This window comes from Dendronephthya gigantea, unplaced genomic scaffold, assembly GCF_004324835.1.
Source record: "Dendronephthya gigantea isolate DGI-Jeju-01 unplaced genomic scaffold, DenGig_1.0 000085F, whole genome shotgun sequence".
Classification (NCBI taxonomy): Eukaryota; Metazoa; Cnidaria; class Anthozoa; order Malacalcyonacea; family Nephtheidae; genus Dendronephthya; species Dendronephthya gigantea.
Window position 1 is genome coordinate 94195 of NW_021163095.1, and position 27762 is coordinate 121956.

The 27762-nt window shown below is 37.7% G+C and overlaps 1 protein-coding gene across 1 annotated transcript; it reads left to right on the plus strand.

The window, feature by feature from the left end:
• On the plus strand, nt 1–25832 carry LOC114533068 (alpha-1,3/1,6-mannosyltransferase ALG2-like). Its single transcript, XM_028554654.1, is given in 5 exon segments — nt 1–464; nt 2118–2399; nt 2402–2419; nt 23310–23737; nt 25722–25832. Coding segments are annotated over 5 exon segments (1296 nt in total). The 5' UTR covers nt 1–7.
• Nucleotides 25833–27762: the final 1930 nt, after the last annotated feature.

The following is a 27762-nucleotide window of genomic DNA, read 5'->3' on the forward strand; positions in this document are numbered from 1 at the left end:
AGGCAAAATGGTTGTCGTTGCTTTTGTTCATCCTGATTTGGGAATTGGAGGAGCGGAAAGACTTGTTGTCGATGCTGCTTTAGCTTTAAAAACCCGCAGTCACAAAGTGCATATATTCACCGCTCATTATGATCCATCTCACTGTTTTCACGAGACGAAAGACGGCTCAATTCCTGTGACTTGTATTGGCGATTGGTTGCCTCGTCATCTTTTTGGATATTTTTATGCATTGTTTGCATATATACGGATGATCTATGTCGCTTTCTATTTGGTTATGTTTTCCAAATATCAGGCGGATGTTGTATTTTGCGACCAAATATCGGCGTGTATCCCAGTGCTTAAACTGTCGAAGGCGAAAATTGTGTTTTACTGCCACTTTCCTGATCAGCTTTTGACAAAAAGACAAAGTTTTGCGAAGAAATTATACCGTGCCCCGTTGGATTGGCTTGAAGAAAAAACTACAGGTATGGTGTTTTGCAGGACTGAGCCTGGAGGGACTAGGCAGGTACTACAAACATGTAAACTGTCAAGTCACTCAAATGTACGTATATAGGTCACCCTGGCAGTCCTGGCTGAGCAACATTTAGGGAGTCAGAGGTATTTTCATCTTAAAATGCCGCCAATTGTGGGGCATCTTGTTCAGTCATGCAACTTGTCGCAAGGCTGAACATTCCAAAAGATTGAATACAAGTATTGTTGTTATCCTATAATTAGGACATCCTTGTCAATATGTATCATGGCAAGATACCACGCCTGTCAAACAACAATGTGATAGATCTGTAATAAAATAACATGTACTGGTATTTATATAATAATGTTAAGAATTCAAGCAAATTCATTGGTCGAGAGCCATGATCTAAAAGAGGACAGACATACAGAATGACCTCACAGAAATTTACGAAATGTGCATCCTAATTTAGTAAAATTACCAAGTTTGGCAGCAAAAAGTACAGAAAATATAGCCATGTTAATTTGGCAATTTTGTTTACTTTTTTACTAGGCAGGAAGTGTGTGACTAAATTAGTTAAACGATTCCGGCCTACGACAGTTAAAAAGTATACAAAATTGGCTACTTTGCATGGCTGTATTTTTTGTAATACTTGACATTTTGGCAATTATACTAATTTTGGTATGCTCTTTTTAGCTGTAGTGATTTAGATTATAAGTAAGGTGTACGTACCTAGATTGTAAGTTAATTGGTCTTTTATCCATTATGTTGTGGTTTCCATGTTTGAAGGGCCTGATCTTGGAACAAGCAGTGACAGAGCAAATGTTTCCTCTTAATGCTTGGCATAACAGCTAGGTTCACTAATCTTTATTATCTAAGTTGGGACTTGATTAAAACATTAATAAAAAAAATAGGTATGCTAAGCCTATGTGTATCTGCTCACAACAATCTAGTTTGGACAGCAAAATTGTTTTGATCTCCGAAGGGATTGACTATTTACCTCATGAGAATAAGTTCCATGTTCAGAAAAACTTTTATACTAAACTAGGTTGTGGTGTGAGCGCATTATAAACTAATCGCTGATTGGCTAATTATATAAACCCATCGCTGAATGGTTATGTGTTAACATATGGTATGTTTGAGATGACAATATATCTGCGTTTCGCAGATACAAAATTCTAAAAAAGATGGTTGGAATTCATCTTCGGTTGCATGGTTCAACCTAACCATTGAATACTATGGTACAGTTTTCAATGGTTAATCAGATAAGATAAATTGTCTGATAGACCATTTGGATCAGATTTTTGACAATCATTTTTGGTATGATATTAAGAATGATAATTTAGTATGATATTTTTTATATAATTTCTGTGTAATATATTTATATTATACAGCTTTCTTTTTCTAATTCTCATTCTGAAATTGATTCTAAAACTTTAATCATTCAGCATTTATATTTGGATGTGAAATTTCATCCTGCGCTGTCAGCGCTGAACAAAGTGATCCACATCAATATGATGAAACATGTATTTATACAAATGCAAATACAGGCTAATGGGGTTTAAAATATCTTCAAATCACTTCTTATTGAATCATTGTTATGACATCTGCTACCATACTAATTATAATCACCGTCATTTGTCTAATAGATTAATTTTTTTCATTATAGGCATGGCAAATTGCATACTTGTTAACAGTAACTTTACAGCACGAACCTTCTTCAGAACATTCACATCTTTGACAAATACGAATCCAAGAGTTCTGTATCCTTCATTAAATTTCAAAGCATACAACCAAGGAATTGATTCGGAGGACAATATAGAAGGAGTTCCAGCAACTGCCAAGCATATTTTTCTATCAATAAATCGTTTTGAAAGAAAAAAGAATCTGCAATTGGCACTGGAAGCCTTCGCGATCTTAAAAGATAAAATATCGTTGGAAAAATGGAAAAAAATCACTTGGTTATGGCAGGTATGGAACGTCTGCTTATTTGGAAAAAAAATGGGTCGGTTGTTCAAAGCCAGGTTAGCGCTAACCCTGGGTTAAATTTTACTTCGCTGTTTTGGTTTATATGCTTCTACACCGCTGTTTGTTTCAAGTCTTTACAAAATAAGACTTCTATTAGTCCTCAAAATATTTGTGAAAAAACATGTTCAACTTCATAAACGAGTAATTAAAAAAGATAGACGTGCAAATTGGAGTTAACCCTGGGTTAAGCTAACCGGCTTTTGAACAACCGGCCCAATTTTCTCTATTTTTGGAGTTACTTATTGCAGTTTGAATTTATTCCCCGTGGAATGGGTCTGAGAAAAAAAGTCACACCGCGTATAGTTCAGTTGTAGGGTATTAGAATTTTAACAGTAAATCGTTTGTCCTTCCCAATATAGCCTGTGTTTAATAATATGAATAAGTTTACCACCGCTGGGTCCCTAAAATATAGGAATCTCATATTCGTCCATTCAAAATTAAGAGACGAATAAAGACACGTATAGACGGGCATGCATGCAGTTTTCCTTGAAAAGGAGCCTTGTTCAAAAGCACATGAGAGCCCAGCTTTATGTATCTGTATATATATATATATATATATATATATATATATATATTATGTTATATATTATATATATATTATATATTATACAAATTTGGATCTGTGCGTAGTGAATCAGAGTGCTCAATACCAATACAATAGTAGAGCAAATAAATCAACAAATTACAATCTTATATATATATATATATATATATATATATATATATATATATATATATATATATATATATATATATATATATATATACACACAATACAATTGAAGATAAAAAAGTTAAAAACCATTCGCTTGGTTACTCGAGTGTCACCCCTGTAAAAAGCGATCATCAGACTAATATTCCTTATATTTACAAAGCATTTATACCTAGAAAACATCCTTAAAGTATTTACATAAGGCCAACAATTAAGTTGAATGCAAATTGCATAAGAGTTGAATTTGTTTTTGTGCCTACATGATGAAATTAGTTCTGACTTTTTGTTCAATAAGAAACGCTTGTCGGCATTTAAAATGCAAAGTTTCTCCGCCAGGCAGAGGTTGCATTGTCTTGATCCACCACGGTAAGCACGGTCTCGCTGTATAACTGACCACTTGATTGAATACTTTATTCCTGATTTCTTTAATTTCCAGAGGTACTTCGACAGCGATGTTTTTGTTGCGTATTTCTTCTTTTTTTGAAAGTGTGCTCTGTCATACCAATATAGTTTCTTGTGGTTTGATCTTCGGCTGTTACTGTTGCCTCGTATACTATATTACTGGTCTTACATTCTCCATTAATCGGGCAATCGGATTTGACACGGCAATTAGCACTTATTAGCTGGGGACTCGTCGTTGGCGTCGCGTGTTTCACGTTGGATCTTTGTATTATGGCTCTTAATATTTGCCATATTGCTCATACAGCTGTAACTGACCTTCATGTTCGATCGGTTTAACAGTTGGTGGAGAGGGTTGTCGATACATAGTGTGGCTAGGCAAGGCAACCGCATTTGCTAACCAAATTTACGCATTTGATGTAAATCTTTGCGCTGAAACGGAAAATAACAACTTGTTTTTGCCAGAAGGTCTTTTACAAAATAACAACTTGAAAGACCGTCCGTTTCGAAACCAACATTTCGGCCCCTTAAAGGCGATATTGAAGCCTTTACCTAAAAATTATATGGGTTCGAAACTTTATGATAAATCTAAACTAGCATTTAATCTAATATGTGTATATTTGTATATATTGCTCCTGGCTATCGCCGTCTATTAAATCTTAATTATTTTCTACTTATCGTCTGTTGGAGCAATTTCAGATTCCAGGAAGATAATCTTGTCCACTGGTCGAACCAACACCGATAAGCTTGTCTTCACTTTCACAGAACGCACGAGACCATCCCGACGGTTGGTGTAGACGTCAAGGACGCGTCCCATTGGCCAGCTGCAGCGTGGAATTTTCTCATCGAGGATTAAGACAATATCACCAACTTCTAGATTCCGTCGTTTCTTAAGCCATTTCTGCCGTTCTTGCAATGATGGTAAATACTCTCTAATCCATCGCCTCCAAAATACATTAGCCAGATACTGTACTTGTCGCCATCGCCTCGTGCTGCAGCAGTCGTCCTTTGAGAAATTTCCAGGTAGTAAATTTGTTCCGCTTCGGAGCAATAGGAGATGGTTGGGGGTTAGAGGTTTCAGATCGTTGGGGTCATCTGACAACTTTGTCAATGGCCGTCCATTGACAATAGCTTCGACCTCGCACATCAATGTGTTGAGGCCTTCGTCATCGAGTAACTGTTCCTTGGTAATAGCTCTCATTACCTTTCGAACTGTTCTTATACATCGCTCCCACACCCCGCCGTGGTGTGAGCCTGCAGGTGGATTAAATGTCCATTTAATGCTACGTTGCACGAGGAAGTCATGGATTTGATTTTGGTTCCATTTTTCGATTTCTTGCCGAAGTTCTTTTTCGCCTTTTACGAAATTACCTCCGTTGTCCGACCGCATTTCCTCAGGTTGGCCCCGTCTTGCGATGAATCTTCGTAAAGCATTTATGAAGGATTCCGTATCCAAAGAATTTGCTACTTCTACATGGATTGCTCGAGTTGTTAAACAGGTGAAGATAATACCATATCGTTTCGCACTCGTTCTTCCACGGCGTACAGAGAACGGGCCGAAGCAATATACGCCAGTAAAGGAAAATGGGGGTTTTCCGTAAGTTACGCGATCTGCCGGGAGGCCTGCCATCTTTTGTTCGACGACAGGAGACTGTCTTTTTCTGCAGCTAACACACGCATTCAATATCTTTCGAACTGTAGCCCGTGCTTTGATTATCCAAAATCGCTCTCTTATCAAAGATAACGTGTATTCTATGCCAGAGTGACCAGAGACGTGGTGGTAATATTTGGTGATTAGGGTGACTACGTGGTGGGTTTTAGGAAGGGTAATTGGGTGACGAGCGTCATCGCTGATCTGTGCTCGTTGGATGCGACCTCCGACTAGAATGAGGGCGTCGACTAGGATAGGGTCGAGTTTTGCAATACTGCTAGCATTGCTAACCGAGTTGTTGTATCTTTTACTTTGAAGATGTCGAAACTCTTCCTCAAAGCAGCCCTGCTGTACGAGTTTCAAAACTTCACGTTCGGCATTGATCTGTCAAACTGATTGGTGGGATATCTGCTGATGGTAGGAATTCTCCCCGATCTTTCTGTTGAGATTGGGTACGCGAACGCAGATTTCTTATATAGCGTAGTATAAGGGCGAATACTCTTCTTAATCTGCTCCCCGATGAAAACCTTTCAATTAGTTGATCCGTAAACTGTTTCTTAGAAACGTGCGCTATACTAGCAGCGCAAACAAACGAACCGTGCTTTATTTCGGGGTCGTCGTCTAGGACCGTCGTGGTTGATCCCAGATCTTCAGGTCTCTTTGGCCATTCTCCGGGTGGCTTAGTAAGGAAATCGGACCCTTGATCCATCGCAGAAGAGAGTCTGCCGGCACGCCTCTTGATGTGTCATCCGCAGGATTTGAACGAGTGTCCACGTAATTCTATTGCTTGGGGGTCGATGCATCATGTATTGTCGCTATTCGATTTGCGACAAACGTCTGAAATCGCTTGGTCGTGTTTTCAATGTAGCGCAAAACGCAAGTGCTGTCAGTCAAAAAGAAAGATTGATCGGTAGGCAAGCTCAATTCATTTCTTGACATCTTGTCGAGCTTCGTAGACACTACAGCCGCTGATAACTCCATTCGGGGTATCGTTACTGGCTTCATAGGCGCAAGTCGGGATTTTCCCATCACGAACAAACATTTGACATTTCCCGATATGTCTTCGATGCGAATATAGGACACAGCTCCGTAACCTTGCTGCGAGGCATCGTGGTGAAGTTGTGTGATTTGATCTCATTCATTGTAGCTGGTTTGAAGCAACGTTCGACAGCTAAATTTTCAAGTTGAGGTAGATCGTGTAGCATGCTTGCCAGTGTTTAAGATTTCATCAGGAATCTTATCGTCCCAGTCGAGCTTTAATCGACAAAGTTCTTGTAAGATCAATTTTGCCGAGAGAATATAAGGAGCAACGAATCCGAGGGGTCGTAAATAGAACTGACGATCGAAAGTATTCCTCTTCTTGTTGCCGGTCGATCCTTAATCACGATTGCGAACCGAACGTGCTGAAGACACGTTCCACCTGACGCCTAGCGCTCTTTCTATTGGAATCTTGTCGAAATCCAAATCTTTGACTTGAGCTGCTCTTTCTGCTTCCGGCAAGGATTCAATAACCTTTCGAGAATTGGACACCACTTCGTCGTGAGATTAAATCCTCCTAGTGATAATAATTCGCGTAATTCCTTCGAAAGTTTGATTGCTTCTTCTTCGTCGCGAACTGATTTCAAACAATCGTCGACATAAAAATTGCGTTTGACGGTCTCGATGGTTTTGTCGTGGAAGTTCGATGCATTGTCCATCGCCGTTTTCTTCAGTGCGTAATTCGCACAACTTGGCTAGAAGTACCGCCGAACAAATGGACGTTCATTTGATACTCTTCGGGAGGGTTCTCGAGATTGCCGTTCGGCCACCACAGAAATCGTAGAGCATCTCTGTCGCTTGGTCGAACGCGGACTTGATGAAACATTTCTTCGATGTCGGACATGAACGCAATGGGTTCTTTGCGGAACCGTGTTAACACCCCGACGAGTGAGTTGGTTAGGTCCGGCCCCTGTAAGAGCCGGTCGTTAAGGGAGTGTTGCCGTATTTCGCAGAACAGTCGAAAACAACTCTGACTTTATCTGGTTTTTGTGGATGGAAGACAGGATGATGTGGAGGTACCAGCGCGTACCTAACGATCCTTCTTCGTTGTTGATTGCTTCGCTCGCGTAGTCTTTCTCGAATAGTTTATCCATGAAATCTCGGTATTTCCGAAGAAGTTCGGGATTGTTGTTTAGTCGTTTTTTCAGCAATTGTAAGCGATGTTCGGCTTGGGTTTTATTGTGAGGTAGGTCTGGTGGGTAGTTTTTCCACGGTCCAATGTCTGCATCGATTGAATTTACTCTTCCAATGGCCTTTTTCGGAATTGGCAAGTTCGGCCTTGAATACACCGTAGGGAGGTTGACTTCAGAATTGCCCGCGAGGTCCGAGATCTCCAGGCTAACCATTGTACATTCTTCCGGAACATTTTCGGCTTGCATCGTCGTCAATGACAGCTTCGTCTTTGTACCGTGGATCTCGAGTTCTTCAAGCAATTTTTCGGTGCAGAAGGTGGTATTCGAGCCTGAATCGAGGAACGCGTAAGTTTTTACCGTCTTCGAGCTTCCTTTAGCTTTCATTTCGATAGGTACGATTGCGAGTCCTGTGATTGGAGAACTACCACCGGGCTTAGACTTGACGTAACCATTGTTGGCGTTGTTACCTTGTGTTTCGGAATGATTATCTTCAGAGCGACGATCCTCCGGAATTTTCTCTTCCTGCTTGGAGTCAATTTTCTTGGTGTTCAGGGGTTGTTACAATTTCGGGTGAAGAAAGGTTGAATGCTTGCCGACACATCCATCAACTTTACAAAAACTTTCTTTCTCGCACGAGCGGACGAAGTGACCAGTTGACAGGCAGTTAATACAAAGTTTCTTTTCCCGGACGAACTTCTCTCTTTTAGAGACTGTTTTTTAAACTTATCACAGCGAGACAGCCAATGTTTGGAGCCACACTGTGGACATTTGGGTGATTGTGAGGTTGATTGGGTTGCGAAGCCTGTAGCTTTTCCATATTGTGATGTCCTCTGATTCTGCTTAAGCGGTTTGGGTTTCTCTATGGCGATCTTTCCGAAGACTGGATGATTTGCAGCTCTTGCCTTGGCAGTTACAAATTTGTTAATGTCCTTTATTGTGACATCGCGCTCTTCTATTTCAACGATCCGATCTACTGTGTCTCGCCATTTGACTCTCATCGCGTAGGGTAGGCGTTCGACTATCCTTCTCAGATTTTCCGAGTTATTTAGCTTATGTAGGTATCCAATCTTCTCCAGCGTGTTTGTGCAACTGGTTAGTTGTATCGAGAATTGCTGAAGGGCGTTCGTGTCTTCGCTCTTGATTGATGGACCGTCGACCAGCCGTTGAAGGTGGGCAGCGGCGATCCGGTACTCCTTTCCATAACGTTCTTTGAGGCGTTTTCTAGCTTCTGCCTATCCTTCGTCCTCTTTCATCGAAAAACAGCTTTTCATGAGTTCCTGTACAGAACCGCTAGTGTTTTGAACAAGGTAGTAGAGTCGTGCTCTTGGGCTTGTGGTTTTCGACTCGATCTGATGCTCGAAGGAGCGGATGAAATCGCAATAGTCGACAGGGTTTCCGCTGAAGACTGGCATACTTGGTTGGGGCAGAGTCAAAGCCAAGACACCCTGTTGCTGTTGGCGGATAAGTTGTTGGAGAGCGTTGCTTTGTTGGTCTTGTATTTCAACAATTCGTCGGAACGATCCGTCGTGTGGAGTAGATGTTAAGTTGCTGGCGAAGTCCTGCCTCGAATTGATCTTGGGGGTATTTTCCATACTTTGATGTTGATTGTCCACTGTGGGTTCGGTTGCGAAGGGATTCTTTGACCTTCCGGTACGAGCGTCTAATAGCAGGGAAGGGTCGGATTGCTTAAGCTCTTGGACCTCGGCTTGCTCGTACACGTCTCTTTCAGCTTCGGCAGCGGCTATTTCTCCGCTCAGCTGTAACTCTTTCTTTCGTTGTTGCAGGGTGAGCTCCTCCATTTCGAGCTGATGGACACGACGTAAGGTTTTAGCCTGAGCAGAATACAGACGATACAAGTCACTACAACAATTATTAGAATTGAACTATACAAATAGTGACTTAACAACACAGTTTAACACTAAGACTTAATAATGAACGACACAGATGACATTTAATACATACTGTTTTAAAAGTTTGAGGAGTGTCTACGTCATATATATGTTCGGTTAGGTGTCTATAATGTGACAGAAGTCCAGTTTTGAATCGGTGAACAGATAGTTGAGAGTTACGAAGATGAGTTGGTAGAGAGTTGAATATTCTTGGAGTTCTGCAGTGGTAGCTGTTTTGGAATGTTAGAGTGTTCGCTTTAGGGATGTTCAAGTTGATAAGGTTAGGATTTTCAGCTGGATTGCTTCTCGTAGCACGACCAGGTTGTTTGACAGAGATATTGGGATCGGTGGAGTTCTGAAGGTGTTTGAATAGGTGGAGGAGGTCCAAATATTCGTGCCAGTATGTTAGTGGTAGGAGTCCGGTTTTTAAGAGGCCGTCTTTGTAGCTGATTGGGGTTCTAAACGGGAGAGATAAAATAAACTTGGTCGCTCGACGTTGAACTCGTTCGATGTCTTCGAACCATCAGTGACTTCGTACCATCTGTTACGCGTCGCAAGTCTGGGCTCCACAAACAGTCATGCTCAACAACAATTTATTAAACAAAAAGTCAGAACTAATTTCATCATGTAGGCACAAAAACAAATTTTTATGCTAATTTTTATTCAATTTTTATTTTTTATTCAACTCTTATGCAATTTGCATTCAACTTAATTGTTGGCCTTATGTAAATATTTTAAGGATGTTTTCTAGGTATAAATGCTTTGTAAATATAAGGAATGTTAGTCTGATGATCGCTTTTTAAAGGCGTGAAACTCGAGTAACCGAGCGAACGGTTTTTAACTTCTTTATCTTCAATTGTATTGTGTGTATATATATATATATATATATATATATATATATATATATATATATATATATATATATTATATATTTATATATATTATATATATATATATATATATATATATATATATATTATAATATATATATATATATGTCATGCCGCTGTCATTAATGTTGTCCAAATCAAGTATATCAATATACCTGTCATGTGACTTATTGGTATGCACCAGCTCGAGTGTGCTTGCTATGTAAATGTATGAAGCACCCGCATAGCAGATACATTTACATAGCAAGCACACTCGAGTTGGTGCATACCAATAAGTCACATGACAGGTATATTGATTTATAAAATAACATGTATATAACGCGTGTTCTGATTGGTTGAAGCCCGTGTTTGGATCAGGCCATCCAAACACGGAAATTTCGCGGTAATTTAAAAACAAATTTATTATGGTTTGTTATTTTATAAAACAATTACTTAATGGTTTCCGTGTTTGGATGGCCTGATCCAAACACGCGGGAATGTTGCGAGAGTTAAGAAAAGCGCGCGAAACACGAGCCGAAGGCGAGTGTTTTGCGAGCTTTTCTTAACTCGATAATACCTGATTTGGACAACATTAATGACAGCGGCTGTATATATTTATATATATATATATATATATATATATATATATATATATATATATATATATATATATATATATAGTAGATGAAATTAAGTCTTAAAATGAATTTATTTAGCTATCGCTACTCTGAGTTTCACGATTATCTCGATCTTCAGGCGATTAAATTCAGTTCGTTGGATTGCGTGATTAACGGTCGGCTCACGCGCACTGTTAATGTTTGCGCGTGCGTTTGAAATTTCCAGCATAAAATTTATCGCGATGGCGGCATTTAGCATATAGTTCTGATCTTTTGTTTAAAAGTATATGCTCATCAGCTTTCATTAGGCAAAGTTTTTCTTCAATGCAGAGATTACAACGCTTTCCACCAGGTTCGTGAGGATAAGCATGACGCAGAATTGACCACTTCAACTCGAACTCCGTATTGTCTCTTTTCAATCCCCAGATATACTTTGAGAGCTCCGTCTCCTTTTCATACTTCTCGTTGTTAATCGACTTCTTGTGGTTACGGAATCTTTCTTTGAACGAATTTGCAGTCATTCCAATATTTCCTTAATTTGCCCGTCGACTGATGCCACCCTTGCCTTATACACAATGCTTTTAGTTAAGCAGTTCTTATTCAAAGGGCATTCTTTCGGATTTCTACAGTTGCAATTATCTTGAGTTGGAGCGACTATGGGTTTGGATAAAACTTGCTTGTTATGGCGAGATATTAAACTTTTAACGTTGGGCATGCAGCTATAGCTAACTTTTACTGTATTTCGGTTGAATAATTTGTGCAAAGGAGTTGTAGAGGGGAAGTGTTTATCGATAAGTTGTAGGAATATCCGAGCGATGTTTGTTTTCACTGATTTGCTAAATGGGGGGTTAAACCAGATGACGTTTCTTTGACGCTTACGTTTCGTGGATGGTGGAGAGGGCGGACAGCTGGACGAATATTGAAGGGGAACGTTGTAATTGCTCAACCCAAGTGCGTTTTCGTAGAAAGGTTTACATTCATCAAAGGATTGCTTGTCGGAAGAAAGTGCTGAGATACGTTTGTTGATGGATTTGGGAATTTGCTTTATGATTGATGGTGGATGGTTTGATCGGCTGTTGAGATACAATGGTTCGTTGTTTGGTTTCCTGTAGGGTGTGTATTTCCCATTGGTTAAATTCAGTGTAATGTCCAAAAAGTTGACAACTTGATGGTTAACTTCGGCCGTTATTTTTAGACCAAATTGCTGGAACATGTCATGCAGGATCTTCCTTGCATTGTCTGCACTCCTGCCGTTTACGCCTTTGATTACTGCAAGGCCATCGTCTCGGTAAAGCCCAAATATTATTTGCCGAATTCATCCGCAAGTCTGTTTAGGACAAATAGACCAATCAACTCACAAATCTCGGCACCATCATAACTGCCCATGGTTACATCAAACAATGAATCGTTGCTTCGTTTTCTCCAAGCGTTACCGTTGTGGAATAAGAGGGATTTACGAGCGTGTTTGATTATAGAGATATCTTTGCCTGGGATGGAAATAAAGGATTGGGCCCAAACAATTGCTTGGTTGAGAAGATCTTCAGTGATAGAAGGGTAAAATTCAACTATGTCAAAAGACAAAAAGGTGTAGTTGGACTTATCTTCGATATTCTGGAACCAGTTGATGACAGATTTAGAATTTTTCCATTGGTTGACTTTTGTCGCACCTCTAATTTTTGAGTTGATGTTGTCTAGGATGACTTTGCTAATTTTTCCTAGTTCACTTTTAGATGGATTTATAAGTCGGCATTTCATGCTGGATGGAAAGTTTGGTTTGTGATCTTTAATTGTGATAAAGGCGTCGTGTTCAGCCATGGTATCGATGCGGTTTCCGATGGACAGATCATTAGTAATATCTCTAAGTTCTTCATTAATACTGTCTGCTTCGTTAGAACAATCGATTTTGTACGATTTCGTAACATTTTCGGTCAACAGTTTCTTATAGGTTTTTGGGTCTGTTTCATAAACGTTTGTTGTCTTGTCAGCGAATAAAAATACGTTGTTGGACGAATTAACTTTCTTAATATCATCATTAACTCGATTAAGAAATGATTCATTCACATTCCGGAACCTGATATTCGACACTAACCCAATAAGATCGTCCTCAAATTCCTTCATTTCTTTTACTTCACGAAGCAGACAGTATTAATGAAGAACTTAGAGATATTACTAATGATCTGTCCATCGGAAACCGCATCGATACCATGGCTGAACACGACGCCTTTATCACAATTAAAGATCACAAACCAAACTTTCCATCCAGCATGAAATGCCGACTTATAAATCCATCTAAAAGTGAACTAGGAAAAATTAGCAAAGTCATCCTAGACAACATCAACTCAAAAATTAGAGGTGCGACAAAAGTCAACCAATGGAAAAATTCTAAATCTGTCATCAACTGGTTCCAGAATATCGAAGATAAGTCCAACTACACCTTTTTGTCTTTTGACATAGTTGAATTTTACCCTTCTATCACTGAAGATCTTCTCAACCAAGCAATTGTTTGGGCCCAATCCTTTATTTCCATCCCAGGCAAAGATATCTCTATAATCAAACACGCTCGTAAATCCCTCTTATTCCACAACGGTAACGCTTGGAGAAAACGAAGCAACGATTCATTGTTTGATGTAACCATGGGCAGTTATGATGGTGCCGAGATTTGTGAGTTGATTGGTCTATTTGTCCTAAACAGACTTGCGGATGAATTCGGCAAAGAATATGTTGGGCTTTACCGAGACGATGGCCTTGCAGTAATCAAAGGCGTAAACGGCAGGAGTGCAGACAATGCAAGGAAGATCCTGCATGACATGTTCCAGCAATTTGGTCTAAAAATAACGGCCGAAGTTAACCATCAAGTTGTCAACTTTTTGGACATTACACTGAATTTAACCAATGGGAAATACACACCCTACAGGAAACCAAACAACGAACCATTGTATCTCAACAGCCGATCAAACCATCCACCATCAATCATAAAGCAAATTCCCAAATCCATCAACAAACGTATCTCAGCACTTTCTTCCGACAAGCAATCCTTTGATGAATGTAAACCTTTCTACGAAAACGCACTTGGGTTGAGCAATTACAACGTTCCCCTTCAATATTCGTCCAGCTGTCCGCCCTCTCCACCATCCACGAAACGTAAGCGTCAAAGAAACGTCATCTGGTTTAACCCCCCATTTAGCAAATCAGTGAAAACAAACATCGCTCGGATATTCCTACAACTTATCGATAAACACTTCCCCTCTACAACTCCTTTGCACAAATTATTCAACTGAAATACAGTAAAAGTTAGCTATAGCTGCATGCCCAACGTTAAAAGTTTAATATCTCGCCATAACAAGCAAGTTTTATCCAAACCCATAGTCGCTCCAACTCAAGATAATTGCAACTGTAGAAATCCGAAAGAATGCCCTTTGAATAAGAACTGCTTAACTAAAAGCATTGTGTATAAGGCAAGGGTGGCATCAGTCGACGGGCAAATTAAGGAATATATTGGAATGACTGCAAATTCGTTCAAAGAAAGATTCCGTAACCACAAGAAGTCGATTAACAACGAGAAGTATGAAAAGGAGACGGAGCTCTCAAAGTATATCTGGGGATTGAAAAGAGACAATACGGAGTTCGAGTTGAAGTGGTCAATTCTGCGTCATGCTTATCCTCACGAACCTGGTGGAAAGCGTTGTAATCTCTGCATTGAAGAAAAACTTTGCCTAATGAAAGCTGATGAGCATATACTTTTAAACAAAAGATCAGAACTATATGCTAAATGCCGCCATCGCGATAAATTTTATGCTGGAAATTTCAAACGCACGCGCAAACATTAACAGTGCGCGTGAGCCGACCGTTAATCACGCAATCCAACGAACTGAATTTAATCGCCTGAAGATCGAGATAATCGTGAAACTCAGAGTAGCGATAGCTAAATAAATTCATTTTAAGACTTAATTTCATCTACTTAATTCGCTCTACTATAACATCTTATAGTATTGAGCACTCTTTTGTCTTTTCGAACAACAAGATTATACTTATATATATATACAAGATTATACTTATATATATATATATATATATATATATATATATATATATATATATATATATATATATATATATATATATATCATCGAATTATCATCGAATTATAATGTACTCGGAAAGTGCTCAATACAAGACAATTTTGTAGAGCATTTAATTTAATGTTTTCATTACAATTTTTTAAAATGAATAAGTTGCTACTTCAAGTTTCATGCAACAAGCAATCATCAGGCAACTAATTTATACGGTTAAGATGTCACGTATTACTACTCGCGCTATATTTGCTCACGCGTGTTCGTTTAAACTGTCCAGCGTGGAACTTGCGCACGTGCACACATCTCGTGAAAAGTTCACTTTTTTTGTTTAAGATCGACTTAGAATTACAATTACGTAGCATTTGCAATTTCTCTTCTAAACATAAATTACAGGGTTTTCCTCCAGCCTTGATTGAATTTGCTACGGATACGATGGACCACTTAATATTATATTGTTTTTCCTTTTATCTTCAATCTCCAATCATGCTTAAAAAGTTTCGTTTGCTCTTCGTATGTCGTGGAATGACCTCTAGTGGAATGACCCCAGTGACAGGAACATCTATTGATCGAGAGGCATGGATTTTCGTGCTCTGTCAAATGTTGTGATTTTTCTGCTGTTTGTTGGGAGATTTAAAGTATTTAACACAGTATTCTATGCTGTAAATGACGAGAATGTGTATGCAGATTATAATCGCGATGACATGGTTATTGCTGTTGACAGATTTGAATGTGAGTTTGTATAGTTGGTGTGAAACCTATGCGGCTGAATTTGGCAATGTCGGGGTTTAATCGAACATCAACTGTGATCTCATGTTGGACTAAACATGGACAAATAACTTTGGCTATCCCTGGGCATGATCCTCCTACGGATATAACGATTTTTAAGGATATTTCAATCAATCCTGGACCAATCCTTCATGAGATTCCTACGCGAATAACTGTAAATCGGTCGCTTCAAGCAGACAAGCGTAGGCGTAGTGTTGTCAACAATCGTGGACTCGATTGGGGACTCGAAATTTGAATAATCTTCCAGTGGTCAATGTTTCTACATCTTGTATTAAGCATCCTATAAAGTTTGCTACACTTAACGCAAGATCAATCTGTAAAAAGACTTTGATTATCAAGGACTTTGTTGTTGAACACGACGTTGATATAATGGCTATAACTGAAACTTGGCTTCATAAATCTGGTGATGAACTAATTATTCGCGAGTTATGTCCCAGAGGATATAAATTTGTCCATAAACCAAGAACCACAGGCTGCGGGGGTGGTGTGGGTTTCCCATACAAAGAAAGTATTTGCATTAGTAATTCTTCAGATAACAAAGAATTTAGATCATTTGAATGCCTGGATATTTCCTTTGTGAGTACGAAGTCCATCAGAGTCCTTGTTATTTATCGTCCACCGCCTTCGTCAAATAATGGTTTGACAGTCAATTTGTTTTATGAGGAATTCTCAAGTTTTCTCGAAGAGATTGTTTTATCCGCTTCGGAATTTTTACTTCTTGGAGGATCTATTTCAATTTCCGTATTGATGATCAAAACGACATTCAAGCAAAACAATTTCTAGATGTGATTGAGTTCAACTGTAAGCAACTAGTGAACCAAGCGACGCATATACGTGGACATTTGTTGGATTTGGTCTTGGTTAGAACTGATATTGATGATTCATTTCTTAGTGATCTGTACGTTTATGATCAGGAAATATCTGATCACTCGGCAATTAGTTTCTGTTTGGATATGTCCAGACCACCGTGTCAGAGAAAGAAAATTACTTGCCGCAAACTTAAAGGTGTTAATTTTAATGCTTTTAATGCAGATATTCATGAATCAAATCTCTTGAATGACACGAATGACATATTATCTATTTGTAATCAGTATGAGGAAGTCTTACACTATCTTCAGGAAAAGCATGCACCCATAAAGCAACGCACGATTACCATTCGTCCGAAGGCACCATGGTACGATTATAGATTACTGAAGGAAAAAGGCTTCGTCGACAACTTGAAAGAAAATGGCTCTTGTCTAAAACTCTGAGTGATAGGACAGCTTATGTTAATCAATGTAAAGCTGTTAACAAATTGATTTATGAGTCTAAGCAAGCATATTACAACAAATTGATAACGGAAAATGCCACCAATTCCAAATTATTATTCAAAACAGTAAATAGATTGCCTCCGAAAAATATCTAAGATATCCAAAAGCTTTTAACGATCAAAGTCTGGCAAATTCTTTTGCGGACTACTTTACTGCTAAAATTGAAAAAATTCAAGTTGAAATATGTCATGCAAGAAGTGCTCTTAATCCACCTTGTGTTGTTGACGAGAAGCCCATGTCCTCATTTTGTGCGTTTAAACAACTAACGGTCTTAGACGTCAGGGAACTTTTGATCCATTCTAAGATGAAATCCTGCCTACTTGATCCCATTCCGGTGGCAGTGTTGAAAGAATGTTATCAAACCTTACTTCCTGTATATACTAGGATAATAAATCTCTCATTGGAAAATGGGACAATGCCGGAGCTCTTGAAGGTTGCAATGTTAAATCCACTACTAAAGAAGATCACTGCTGACTATGAAATATTTTCTAACTTCCGGCCTGTTTCCAATCTCAAATTTTTGTCGAAGGTGATTGAAAAAGCAGTGTTCGTTCAACTTAATGAATACCTCACACAAAACAATTTGCATGAAGCTTTCCAATCCTTCTATAAGGCATTTCACAGCACAGAGACGGCTCTACTACGGGTGCAGAATGATATCTTGCAGTCATTGGACAGGAAAGAGCCGGTTATCTTGGTTCTTCTTGATTTATCGGCTGCATTCGACACCATAAGTCATGATATCTTACTGTCTAGACTGGAAAATCGTTTCGGAATCACTGGGACTGTTCTCCTCTGGTTTAGATCTTATTTATCTTCCCGCCGTCAATTTGTAAATATCAATGGAACATTTTCCTCTACTCGTGATTTGAAAACTGGAGTTCCGCAAGGCTCATTCCTTGGACCCGTTCTCTATTTGTTGTATACAGCTCCTATAGCAGATATTATTAAACGTCATCATCTTAAATATCACATATTTGCTGATGATACTCAACTATATGTGTCTTTTGAAGCTGATAGTCATGCCGATTCTGCGAAGACACGTATTGAGAACTGCATAGCTGATATACGCAAATGGATCCTCTTCAATGGATTAAAACTGAATGAAGATGAAACACTCTCGCTTGTTGTGCACTCTAAGTTTCGTCCTCGCCCTCTACTTGATCAAATCAAATTTGGAGATGAATTGATTCCCTATGTTGCTACTGCTACTAGTCTTGGTGTTATGCTAGATGAAACATTCTCTTTTGATGAGCATATCAAACAAATTTGCAAATCATCGTTCTTTCATTTGCGGAACGTTTCAAGAATCCGGAAATATTTGACGAAAGACTCAGTTGAGATTATATTATAATCCATGCCTTAATAACAGCAAAGTTGGATTACTGTAACTCCCTCCTGTATGGTCTACCTATAAACGTCTAATTTCGAAGTTACAATCAGTCCAAAACTCAGCTGCTCGAGTTGTTACAATGTCTCGTAAATACGATCATATTACACCAGTCCTGATCCAACTACACTGGCTCCCTATACATTATCGTATTGTTTTCAAAATCCTCCTCATTGTTTAAACTGTTGAATGGATTCTGCCCACCTTATCTGTCTTGCTGTTTGGAATACAGAAAATCAAGTCGATCTCTGCGTTTTGTTTCAAATGAACTTCTATTCGTGCCTCCTTCCAACTATAAAACCTATGGTGACAGATCGTTTTCTGTTTGTGCACCGAAACTTTGGAATAGATTGCCTTATGATCTACGCAAGTCATCCACTGTATCATCTTTTAAAAAGAATTTAAAAACATATCTTTTTAAAATTTTCCTGGATAATAATAAGACTTTATAGTTTTTAGTTCCGTTATACATAGTTCTGTACATTTTAATATTTTATAACCTTGTAAATGGTAGTAAATGCATGCTATTATATAGCTAACCTATTTAGCATCTTAGTTATTTTTATACTTGTAAAGCGCCTTGGACTTTTTAGGACATGCGCGCTATATAAATGGAAAATTATTATTATTATTATTATTGTGATTTCTGTATCTTTCTTAAATGTTGTCGCTGTCATACCAATGTACGTTTTGGTATCCTTGGAGTCTTCGGTTTCCACTTCGGCTTTGTAAACTAGATCTTTCGTCAAGCACATATTGTTTAGTGGGCACTCGTTCATGTTCCTGCAGTTACATAGGTTTTTATTTTTGTTAGCGTTGTTGGGTTGTTGGGAATGATTTTCTTTCAACACGCGCTTATTGTGTTTTGATATGACGCTTTTAATGTTGTTCATACAGCTATAGCTAACTTTGACGGTGTTTCTGTTTAAGATCTTATGGAGGGGTGACGATTTGGGAAAATGTTTGTCAATCAACTTCAAGAACTCCCGAGCGACATTGGTTTGTACGGTCTTATACTATACGGCGGGTTGAACCAAATGACCTTTCTGGCTCGTTTACGTTTGGACTGGCTTTCGGTTGAAGGTTTGGTTTCTTGGGTTGAAAAATGTAGTTTGGAGGTGTAATTACTTTGCTTCAGGGGATTGTTGATTTTGCGTCGGCAATCCGATGTTCTTTAATGAGTAATTGAACCGACTACATTACTACATCTTAACCGTATAAATTAATGCCTGATGATAGCTTGTTGCATGAAACGTGGAGTAGCAACTTATTCATTTTAAAAAATTGTAATGAAAACATTAAATTAAATGCTCTACAAAATTGCCTTGTAGTGAGCACTTTCCGTTCTTGATCGGACGACAATACTACATTATAATTTCTATTAAAAAGCACCTGGAAACAGTTGTGCACTCTTCGTAACGAGAATAAATTATAATTCGTTAAATGAATAAGATACGGTTCAACTACTCGTTAAAGAACATCGGATTGCCGACGCAAAATCAGTGTCGAAGAACGTTGATACATAAAGTGGAAAGTGTCGCACAAAGAATACGATGGAGAGCACATTCTTTCTTGAAAGGTGAGAAAATAACGGACAAGAACTTTTACGATCTACCATCAAATAAAAATGCTCCAGCCGTGAGTGAGTTAAGACCCTTTGAAGATGATCTGGTGAAGCTGGTTCAAAACATATCCTTCCGAAAAGTCAACGAACCATTCCTCAACACGATAGAAAAAGATTTAAGAAACATCAAATCCTCAAAAAACGTATACGTATTCGCCGACAAAACAAAGAACATCTACGAAATTTCACCCAATGAATACAATAAGGTGTTAACCGAGAATATAACAAAATCCTATAAACTATCATACAGCGAGATAACAGATGATATCAACAGTGAACTACGCGAAATTTCCTCTAAACTGAACATTAGCAACCGAATCGATGTTATGGCTGAAACGGAAGCCTATATTACCCTGAAAGACCATAAAGAAAACTTTGAATCGAACCCCAAATGCCGATTAATAAATCCAGCAAAAAGCGAGCTCGGAAAAGTCAGCAAAGTCATTCTAGACACCATCAATCAGGAAATCCGATCAACCATTAAAGTAAATCAATGTAGAAACTCCCAATCTGTGATTGACTGGTTCAAAAATATCGAACACAAATCAGAATACAATTTCGTTTCCTTTGATATCGTCGACTACTACCCTTCAATCAGCGAAGAACTCTTTGATAAATCCATTGCTTGAGCTAAAACAATCGTTAACATCACTGACGAACAGATCTCAATTATCAAACACGCCCGTAAATCTGTTTTATTCAATTCCTCAAAACCATGGATGATGGTAATGACCATGGGAAGCTTTGATGGTGCAGAAATTTGTGAACTTGTGGCGTTTAACTTAAATTTTATTTTTAGCCTTGTAAATTTCTATACAATATTAGCCAAGATATAGGCGTTTAAACTCAAAGTAGCGTTTCTGGGAGAAGCAAAAAATGTTTTGAAAACAGCATAGAATGAAAACAGCACGCAACAGTAAGAACAAATATTGATTAGCTTCGTCTGGCAAATCCTCACTGTTTTTATGCTCGGAGATGGAATATTATTCCAATGATTTTGCCATCGACGTAAATTAAACTTCTCTTGCATTATTAGTCCTCGCGTATTCCAAACAAATCCAAACTTATAACAAAGCGGGCAAGCTCCTTTCCTTTCGTTCCCTTGTGCATTGCAACTCCTTAGGGACCCAATTTGTTCGAACGATGAACAGTATTATTTTAACATCAAATACACTTAAAAGATACTTGGAATACCTTAATCTAAGAATCTTTAAACATGCAAAGACAATATACATGAAAAAAAAAGCGCTTTAAAAAACGCCTGTCGTGGATGTTGAAAATAAGTCGAGTCGCGATATTTGGTCATGTCATTCGCTTCGTCAAAAGCTGCACCTTTATTTTAAACGGCTCGATCTCGACCAATATTGTACAAAAATGTTCAAGTCATATATAAAAAATTAAGTTAGACATTACTGCATTCAACCAACTTTATTTGAATAAGATATCTGTATTAGTTTTTCAATTACGATAAGTCTAAGAGGGGAAACATTTTTTTGCGCCACCTGGTATATATATATATATATATATATATATATATATATATATATATATATATATATATATATATATATATATATATATATATTTATATATATATACACCCATTTGCAAAAACGTTGGCCGCAGATAGAATTGCATATGATTACATTTGCATGGGATTTCAATCATATTACACAACATATGCAATTCTAATTAGATTTTGGGTATATATATATATATATATATATATATATATATATATATATATATATATATATATATATATATATATATATATATATATATATATATACAAGTTGCGAAAAAATTAAGGCCGTTTTCCACTTCAATCGTAGCGAAACGTAGCGTATCTTATTGTTTTAAAGTCATTAGTTCTGGTTGAATACATCGGAAACAAAGAAATACGCTACGTTACGCTACGATACGGTTGAAGTGGAAAACAGGCCTTAATGCAATATAGGATACGTGGCAATTTCGTACAGATCCATCTGAGAAGTGATTCAAGTGAAATGTCCGTCCATTGGATCACCAAAACAGCATCATTAGCATTCTTATACCCACATGCATGGGTTCTCATCGCGGAGAAACTTCATATAGCTTTGTTGATCGAAAATGCCGATCAGTAGCTTGTGGTGATTTTTCCGTTCGGCGATACAATAGGCAAAATGTCTAATAGACATTCTATATCCAATGGATCCGATGGACAAGGCCATGCAGTAAAGTCTGTCTTCCACTCTATGACTATATATAGGCAGATTTCGCACGAGCCGGAGTTGCTGGCAACCTTGAACGAACTACACCACCTTGAAAAAGTATATATAAAATCGCTATATACGTATGAGTATACATGTAATTTAGCTTGTAGGTACACCACGTAAGTATATTAAATACTGCAAAGCTTTCGGCCTTCATCAGTGCAATTAATAAGCCGAGAAATAAAAGGGCTAGGTTGGTAAAATTGAAATTGATAAATACATATGATAGAATATATTAAATGTTTGCAATATGTTCAGACAGTTGTATGTCCATCGGCACCAGAGGTGCGGACACTTCATGTCTCAAAGAACGAGATCCCCGGTTGCACAAAACTTGTCATCTGATACGGGGGGATGAGATTATAGTTTGCGTAGCCATAACATGAAAACAATGTTACAGTGGCAATTTTGCTAAATTACAAACGTTCTGCATAAAACTTGTGATGTTCAGCAGTAATGTGAGAAAGCAATAAGCTATTGCTGATGTATTTAGAAAAGCAGCAAATTGACTGCAAACACCCTTAGCCGTTCAGGCATTAAATTTTATACGGCGAACGTGAGACACATACGGCAAAGCTGAATTTGCTGCTTTTCTAAATACATCAGGAATAGCCAATTGCTTTCTCACATTACTGCTGCATGAACATCAAGTTCTATGCAGAACGTTTGTAATTTAGCGAAATTGTCGCACACTTAAAGATACAGGAGTTAAAACACAAACTTTGTTATCGGTTTGGCGTTTGCCGTCAAACTAAAGGTCTCTAATGATTAAATGGTTTAAGTGACGTGTAATTTTGTTTTCAGGTAATTGCACTGATAAAGGCCCGGGTTTGCAGTATTAAATACTTATACGTGGTGTACCTACAAGCTAATTTACTTATTGATGTCACCATGCAAACATACAAGAATATTATACATATATTAATTCTAAATAATGAATTTCATACACGCACCCATGTCTTTGAATAATTTTAGTCCGTGCATATACAAAACGTTCAAGAAATTAATTAACAATTTCCCTATTAAACTAAATGTAAAACTATAGGGAATATTCATCCGTACAGCTTTCTCTATTGTCAATTCACAGGTGGTTATGACGAGCGTATTGCAGAGAATAAAGAGCATTTTATTGAGCTGGTCAATTTCTCCAAAGAAAACAACCTCACCGACCATGTGACATTTATCAGATCATTCAGCGATCAGGAGAAGTTAACGCTGTTTGTACGGTGCTTGTGCCTAATTTACACCCCGACAAACGAACACTTTGGTATTGTTCCTATTGAAGCAATGTACATGCGCCGTCCTGTGATTGCCGTCAACACAGGAGGCCCTCTAGAGACTGTTATTCACGGAGGAACCGGGTTCTTGTGCGAACCAAACAAAAAAGCATTCTCTGACGCTATGCAAACTGTCATGGAGAAGTTAGATTTAGCTAAAGCGCTTGGGGAAAAAGGGCGTGACCATGTTATTGGTAACTTCTCCTTTGATGCATTCAGCAGAAACCTGGATAATATAGTATGTCGGTTACATTTCTTTTACGACTTTGATATTTTGATATTAGTGTGAACGATAATTCCACTGAAATGCCCTATATTACTGAATGAAGTTACTTGAATCCTAATTTCCGGGAATGTTCGAATGGGAATTTTAGGAAACATACACGTTAAAAGGAGTATCAATTTACTATCAATGTGTGAAGATTTCGGTTTAGTCTTTAGATCTTCAATTGCTCTTTTTTCGAAATGTTTCACTGTTCTATACACTAAGTATAACAGAAACTACACTGAGTTATTGAAATACAATTAAACTGAAATGTCTCTTTTTGGACTAAGATTACAAAATTTGTAAATAGCCGACGATTTACAGCAATATACAGGGTGCATCATAAAAAAACGAAAATGAATATTCAAGAATAATTGATCTTTTGACTTTGTGATTCAATAGAATATATTCATGAATATTTAGTGTTGCGTCGTTTTATACCCTGTACAGGGTGTTTCAAAAAAGGAAGACCATTACAAATTAATCTATATCATATATTATATGTTTGACGAAAGAAAACGTGTTAAAATAATTTGTTCTACATGAAATTTGATTCGATTGTGCATGCTTTTATACGCACCACTCCATTGGGCTTAACATAGTAATGGAGCAGTGAATATGTAACAATAGCCTTCTTGTGATAGTATGCCTTTGTCTAAAATCAAGAGTTGGGTTAATGGCTCGTTATATTTTGGCAAAATAAAATCAGTAGCGCGAACTACTTTCGGTCCTTATACCCGCACTTAGCTTTTGAAACTCAGTCATGCATGGATCAATTGCATTGCATGGTGAAGTTACTTCTTCACTTTGTATATCCTCTTAATATTTATTCTTATTGATTTTGGTTGAAATGCTAAAACATTTATTCAATGTATAGGCTATACCAATGTAAATGTCATCAAAGGCGGTTTCCGGTGTGATTTTCGTCTTTTGTCTTCTTATTTGAACTTCGGCTTTTTAAAACTAAACTAAGATGTGCCAACAATGTTTATAGCTTTAGTATAGGAATATGCCGACGCTAGTTGGCATCTTTACAAAAATATTTTAAATAAGAGTTTTTGCACAACATTCAACCGGTTACAGGTTTTATGTTTTTAGTCTAATGTTTGTTAGCCGTGTTTCTATAGAGTTATAGAGTTATAATAACACGCGTGGGAGTTTGGGAAAACGAGCCCGTAAAGCCGGTTTTTCACTAGCGATATTTTTCGCGCGAAGCGACTTTATTCCTTTGTATTTGAGCAATTTGTTCCAGATGGTTGCAGTTGAGAGCTCTGAAACAAAAGTAAAATGTCGCTTCGCGCGAAAAATATCGCTAGTGGAAAACCGGCTTAAGGCAAGTTTTTCCACGTTATTTCGAGTATATAGAAACAGGCTTCTCGACCAATCAGAACGCGCGTATTTTATTTACACGCATATTATTTTTAAAAAATATATCGAAACAAGTCATAGATTGCAAATGAGACAAATGCTGCCTCCTTTAAAATTAAAGCAGATAGATGTTGCTTAGACATAAGATTAACTGTTTATATATATGCATGAGCTGGGCTAACCCGTTAATTAGCGTCGTTCGAGCGTTTTCACGCGACCCAAGGAAAACTATACATAATGTGTTAAATTAGTTTCAATTTCTATGGTTTTCGTATGAAAACGAACGTGAAAACGCTCGAAAACGTAACCGTGTGCATATAGTCATAATCCATTTTTCTTTACTACAACAGCAGGCTCTAGACTCGCGTGTGACGTATAAAAAGACTCTGTTGACCAGGTTAGCCCAGTTCACATCAAAAGGTGTGTTATTTGGGAATGGAAACCCTAATAGATATAGGTACGAGGCTGCGTGGTTGAGATTGGTTTTATCACTTTTTTCGTGCATACGTCGTTAAAACCAGTTCTTTGGATGAAGAAGGGTAGGGGAGGTCAGAAATATGCTTGAATAACGTTTTCATTTTTTTTTCAGGTGATGAGTTTGCAGAAGCACGATGGCGGTCCCATGCCTTTCTTTACTGTATTATGCATGCTTATTCTTTTTGGTATTAGTGCCTTCATTTTACTGTTTTTTTCATCATAATTTATTGGCATCAGTTTGTGCTTTTCAATAGATCTAGATTATATATGAATTGTTGGAGAATGCATGTTTACGGTCGCGGCAATTGAAGCTTACACCGGGCATTTCATATTCACTCGTCAAATTTGAATTTGTTTCTTGATCCACTGATCTTATTGGTCAATAAACCAAAATCATCTATCTATCTCATCTATCTAATAAACAGGAAGGAGATTCTCAATTAAGAAGTTTTCAATAAATTGCTGCCTCGTCTTAAGGAAAGTGTTCGGAGAAAAATTATCCAAATGCAAGATATTTTTCTGTGAAAAAAAGTTCAAATAACTTTTACGTTGCGGTTAATTTTATCTTGGGATATATCAATGTGATTGCTAAAAAAGTTTCGTCTGGAATTGCAACTAGATGCACTTAATTTGTAATATGTATAAACACGAAATTATACCACTAAAATCTAGTAAAACTTGCCTAATCCAGACTGAAATATTTTTTCAGACGTATTAGTACAGTTCATTTATTAGTACAATATCTCATATGCAGTCATGGTACGTTTAAAGTGGGGCATTTTCTTTGGATTTATTTTGAAATACATTATATGTGAATGTATTCATATATCCAGTTGAAAAAGAAAAAATCAAGAAAGCAATAAGGCTTTTAGAAGCCAGGTCAGCAGAAATTAATAAGCATGCACTCGACTGTCAGACTGTCAGTTGATAGAATGCTTTACGTAGTCTGCAATATTGATTTGGGATATTCTTCGTCACTATCCCGAAATGAGTGATCTTCTTCGATGTCCTTTCTGTTTGGTTTCTAGTTTAGTTTGCAGTTTACGGCGATCGGGAATGTATGCAGATAATACGTGGTCTCAAGCGCATATCATCCCCGAATATACGACTGTAGCGACTCTTTGGTATTGGTTTCCCACACTTATACATGTCCGAGCAATTACCAAATTCCAGCATATCATCCATCAGTTGTCTCGGCAATACCATCTTCAGTATATGTACCGTTCCTTCTCACAAATCGGGCTGGTTTAATCATAGATAACTGTTGTAAATGGAAAGGGTTATTTAAACAGATTTCCATGCAGATGAAATTAGAAGCGTACGGTTTATTTTTTCGTGCTCCTAATGATCGTGGCAGTATTCGCCATTGTGCGACCCAACAACTATGCTTTCCAATTGACAGTTTCCAATTGTTGTTATGTGGAATGGAAGTTGTATTCTCAATAAAGAGGCAACGAAGCAAGAATGCTATACATAACATCAAAGTCAGGCATTATAATACGCGTGTTTTTGACACACTTTGTGTCCTTGTAAAAGGCGAATGTGTCCTTGTAAATGGAAAAGTGTGTAGTTAAAAATCATGCCTCATGGACAAAAATGTCTAATATAATTTTAATTTGACTATTTAAAATAATTATTGTTTCTATTATAAAATTGACATTATTGAATATACTATATATTAAAAAAGGCTAGAGACTGACAGACCGTGCTTTGCATGGCTATGCTCTTTTTTATATGCTTGCGTTGTAATTTCACGTTGTAATTTCTAAGACTAAGTGATTATTGAACCTAAAGACAATGTGTGTCCTTGTAAAAATTCCGTATTATAATGCCTGATCAAAGTGCACATAACTAATGGTTGTTTAAGTCAAATTCCAGCAAAGTGTCTACTTCGGGGAATGAACGGGTTCATAGATACTTAAACTATATTTTCCAGACAAACAAAATCGGCATGGATACAGCTTATATAAGATGTACTAAGCTTTTTATAAGCTTAATACACAGGATTCCGGTGATATGGTCGCTGCCTTTTCAATGCCATGGCATTTTGGCTTTGAGGATTTTGCTGGAAATGATGATGAAATTGTTTCACAAGATAAAGCGGTCATTAGTCACAAGACAATCAATGAACTGGCAACAGAAGATATAAAGAA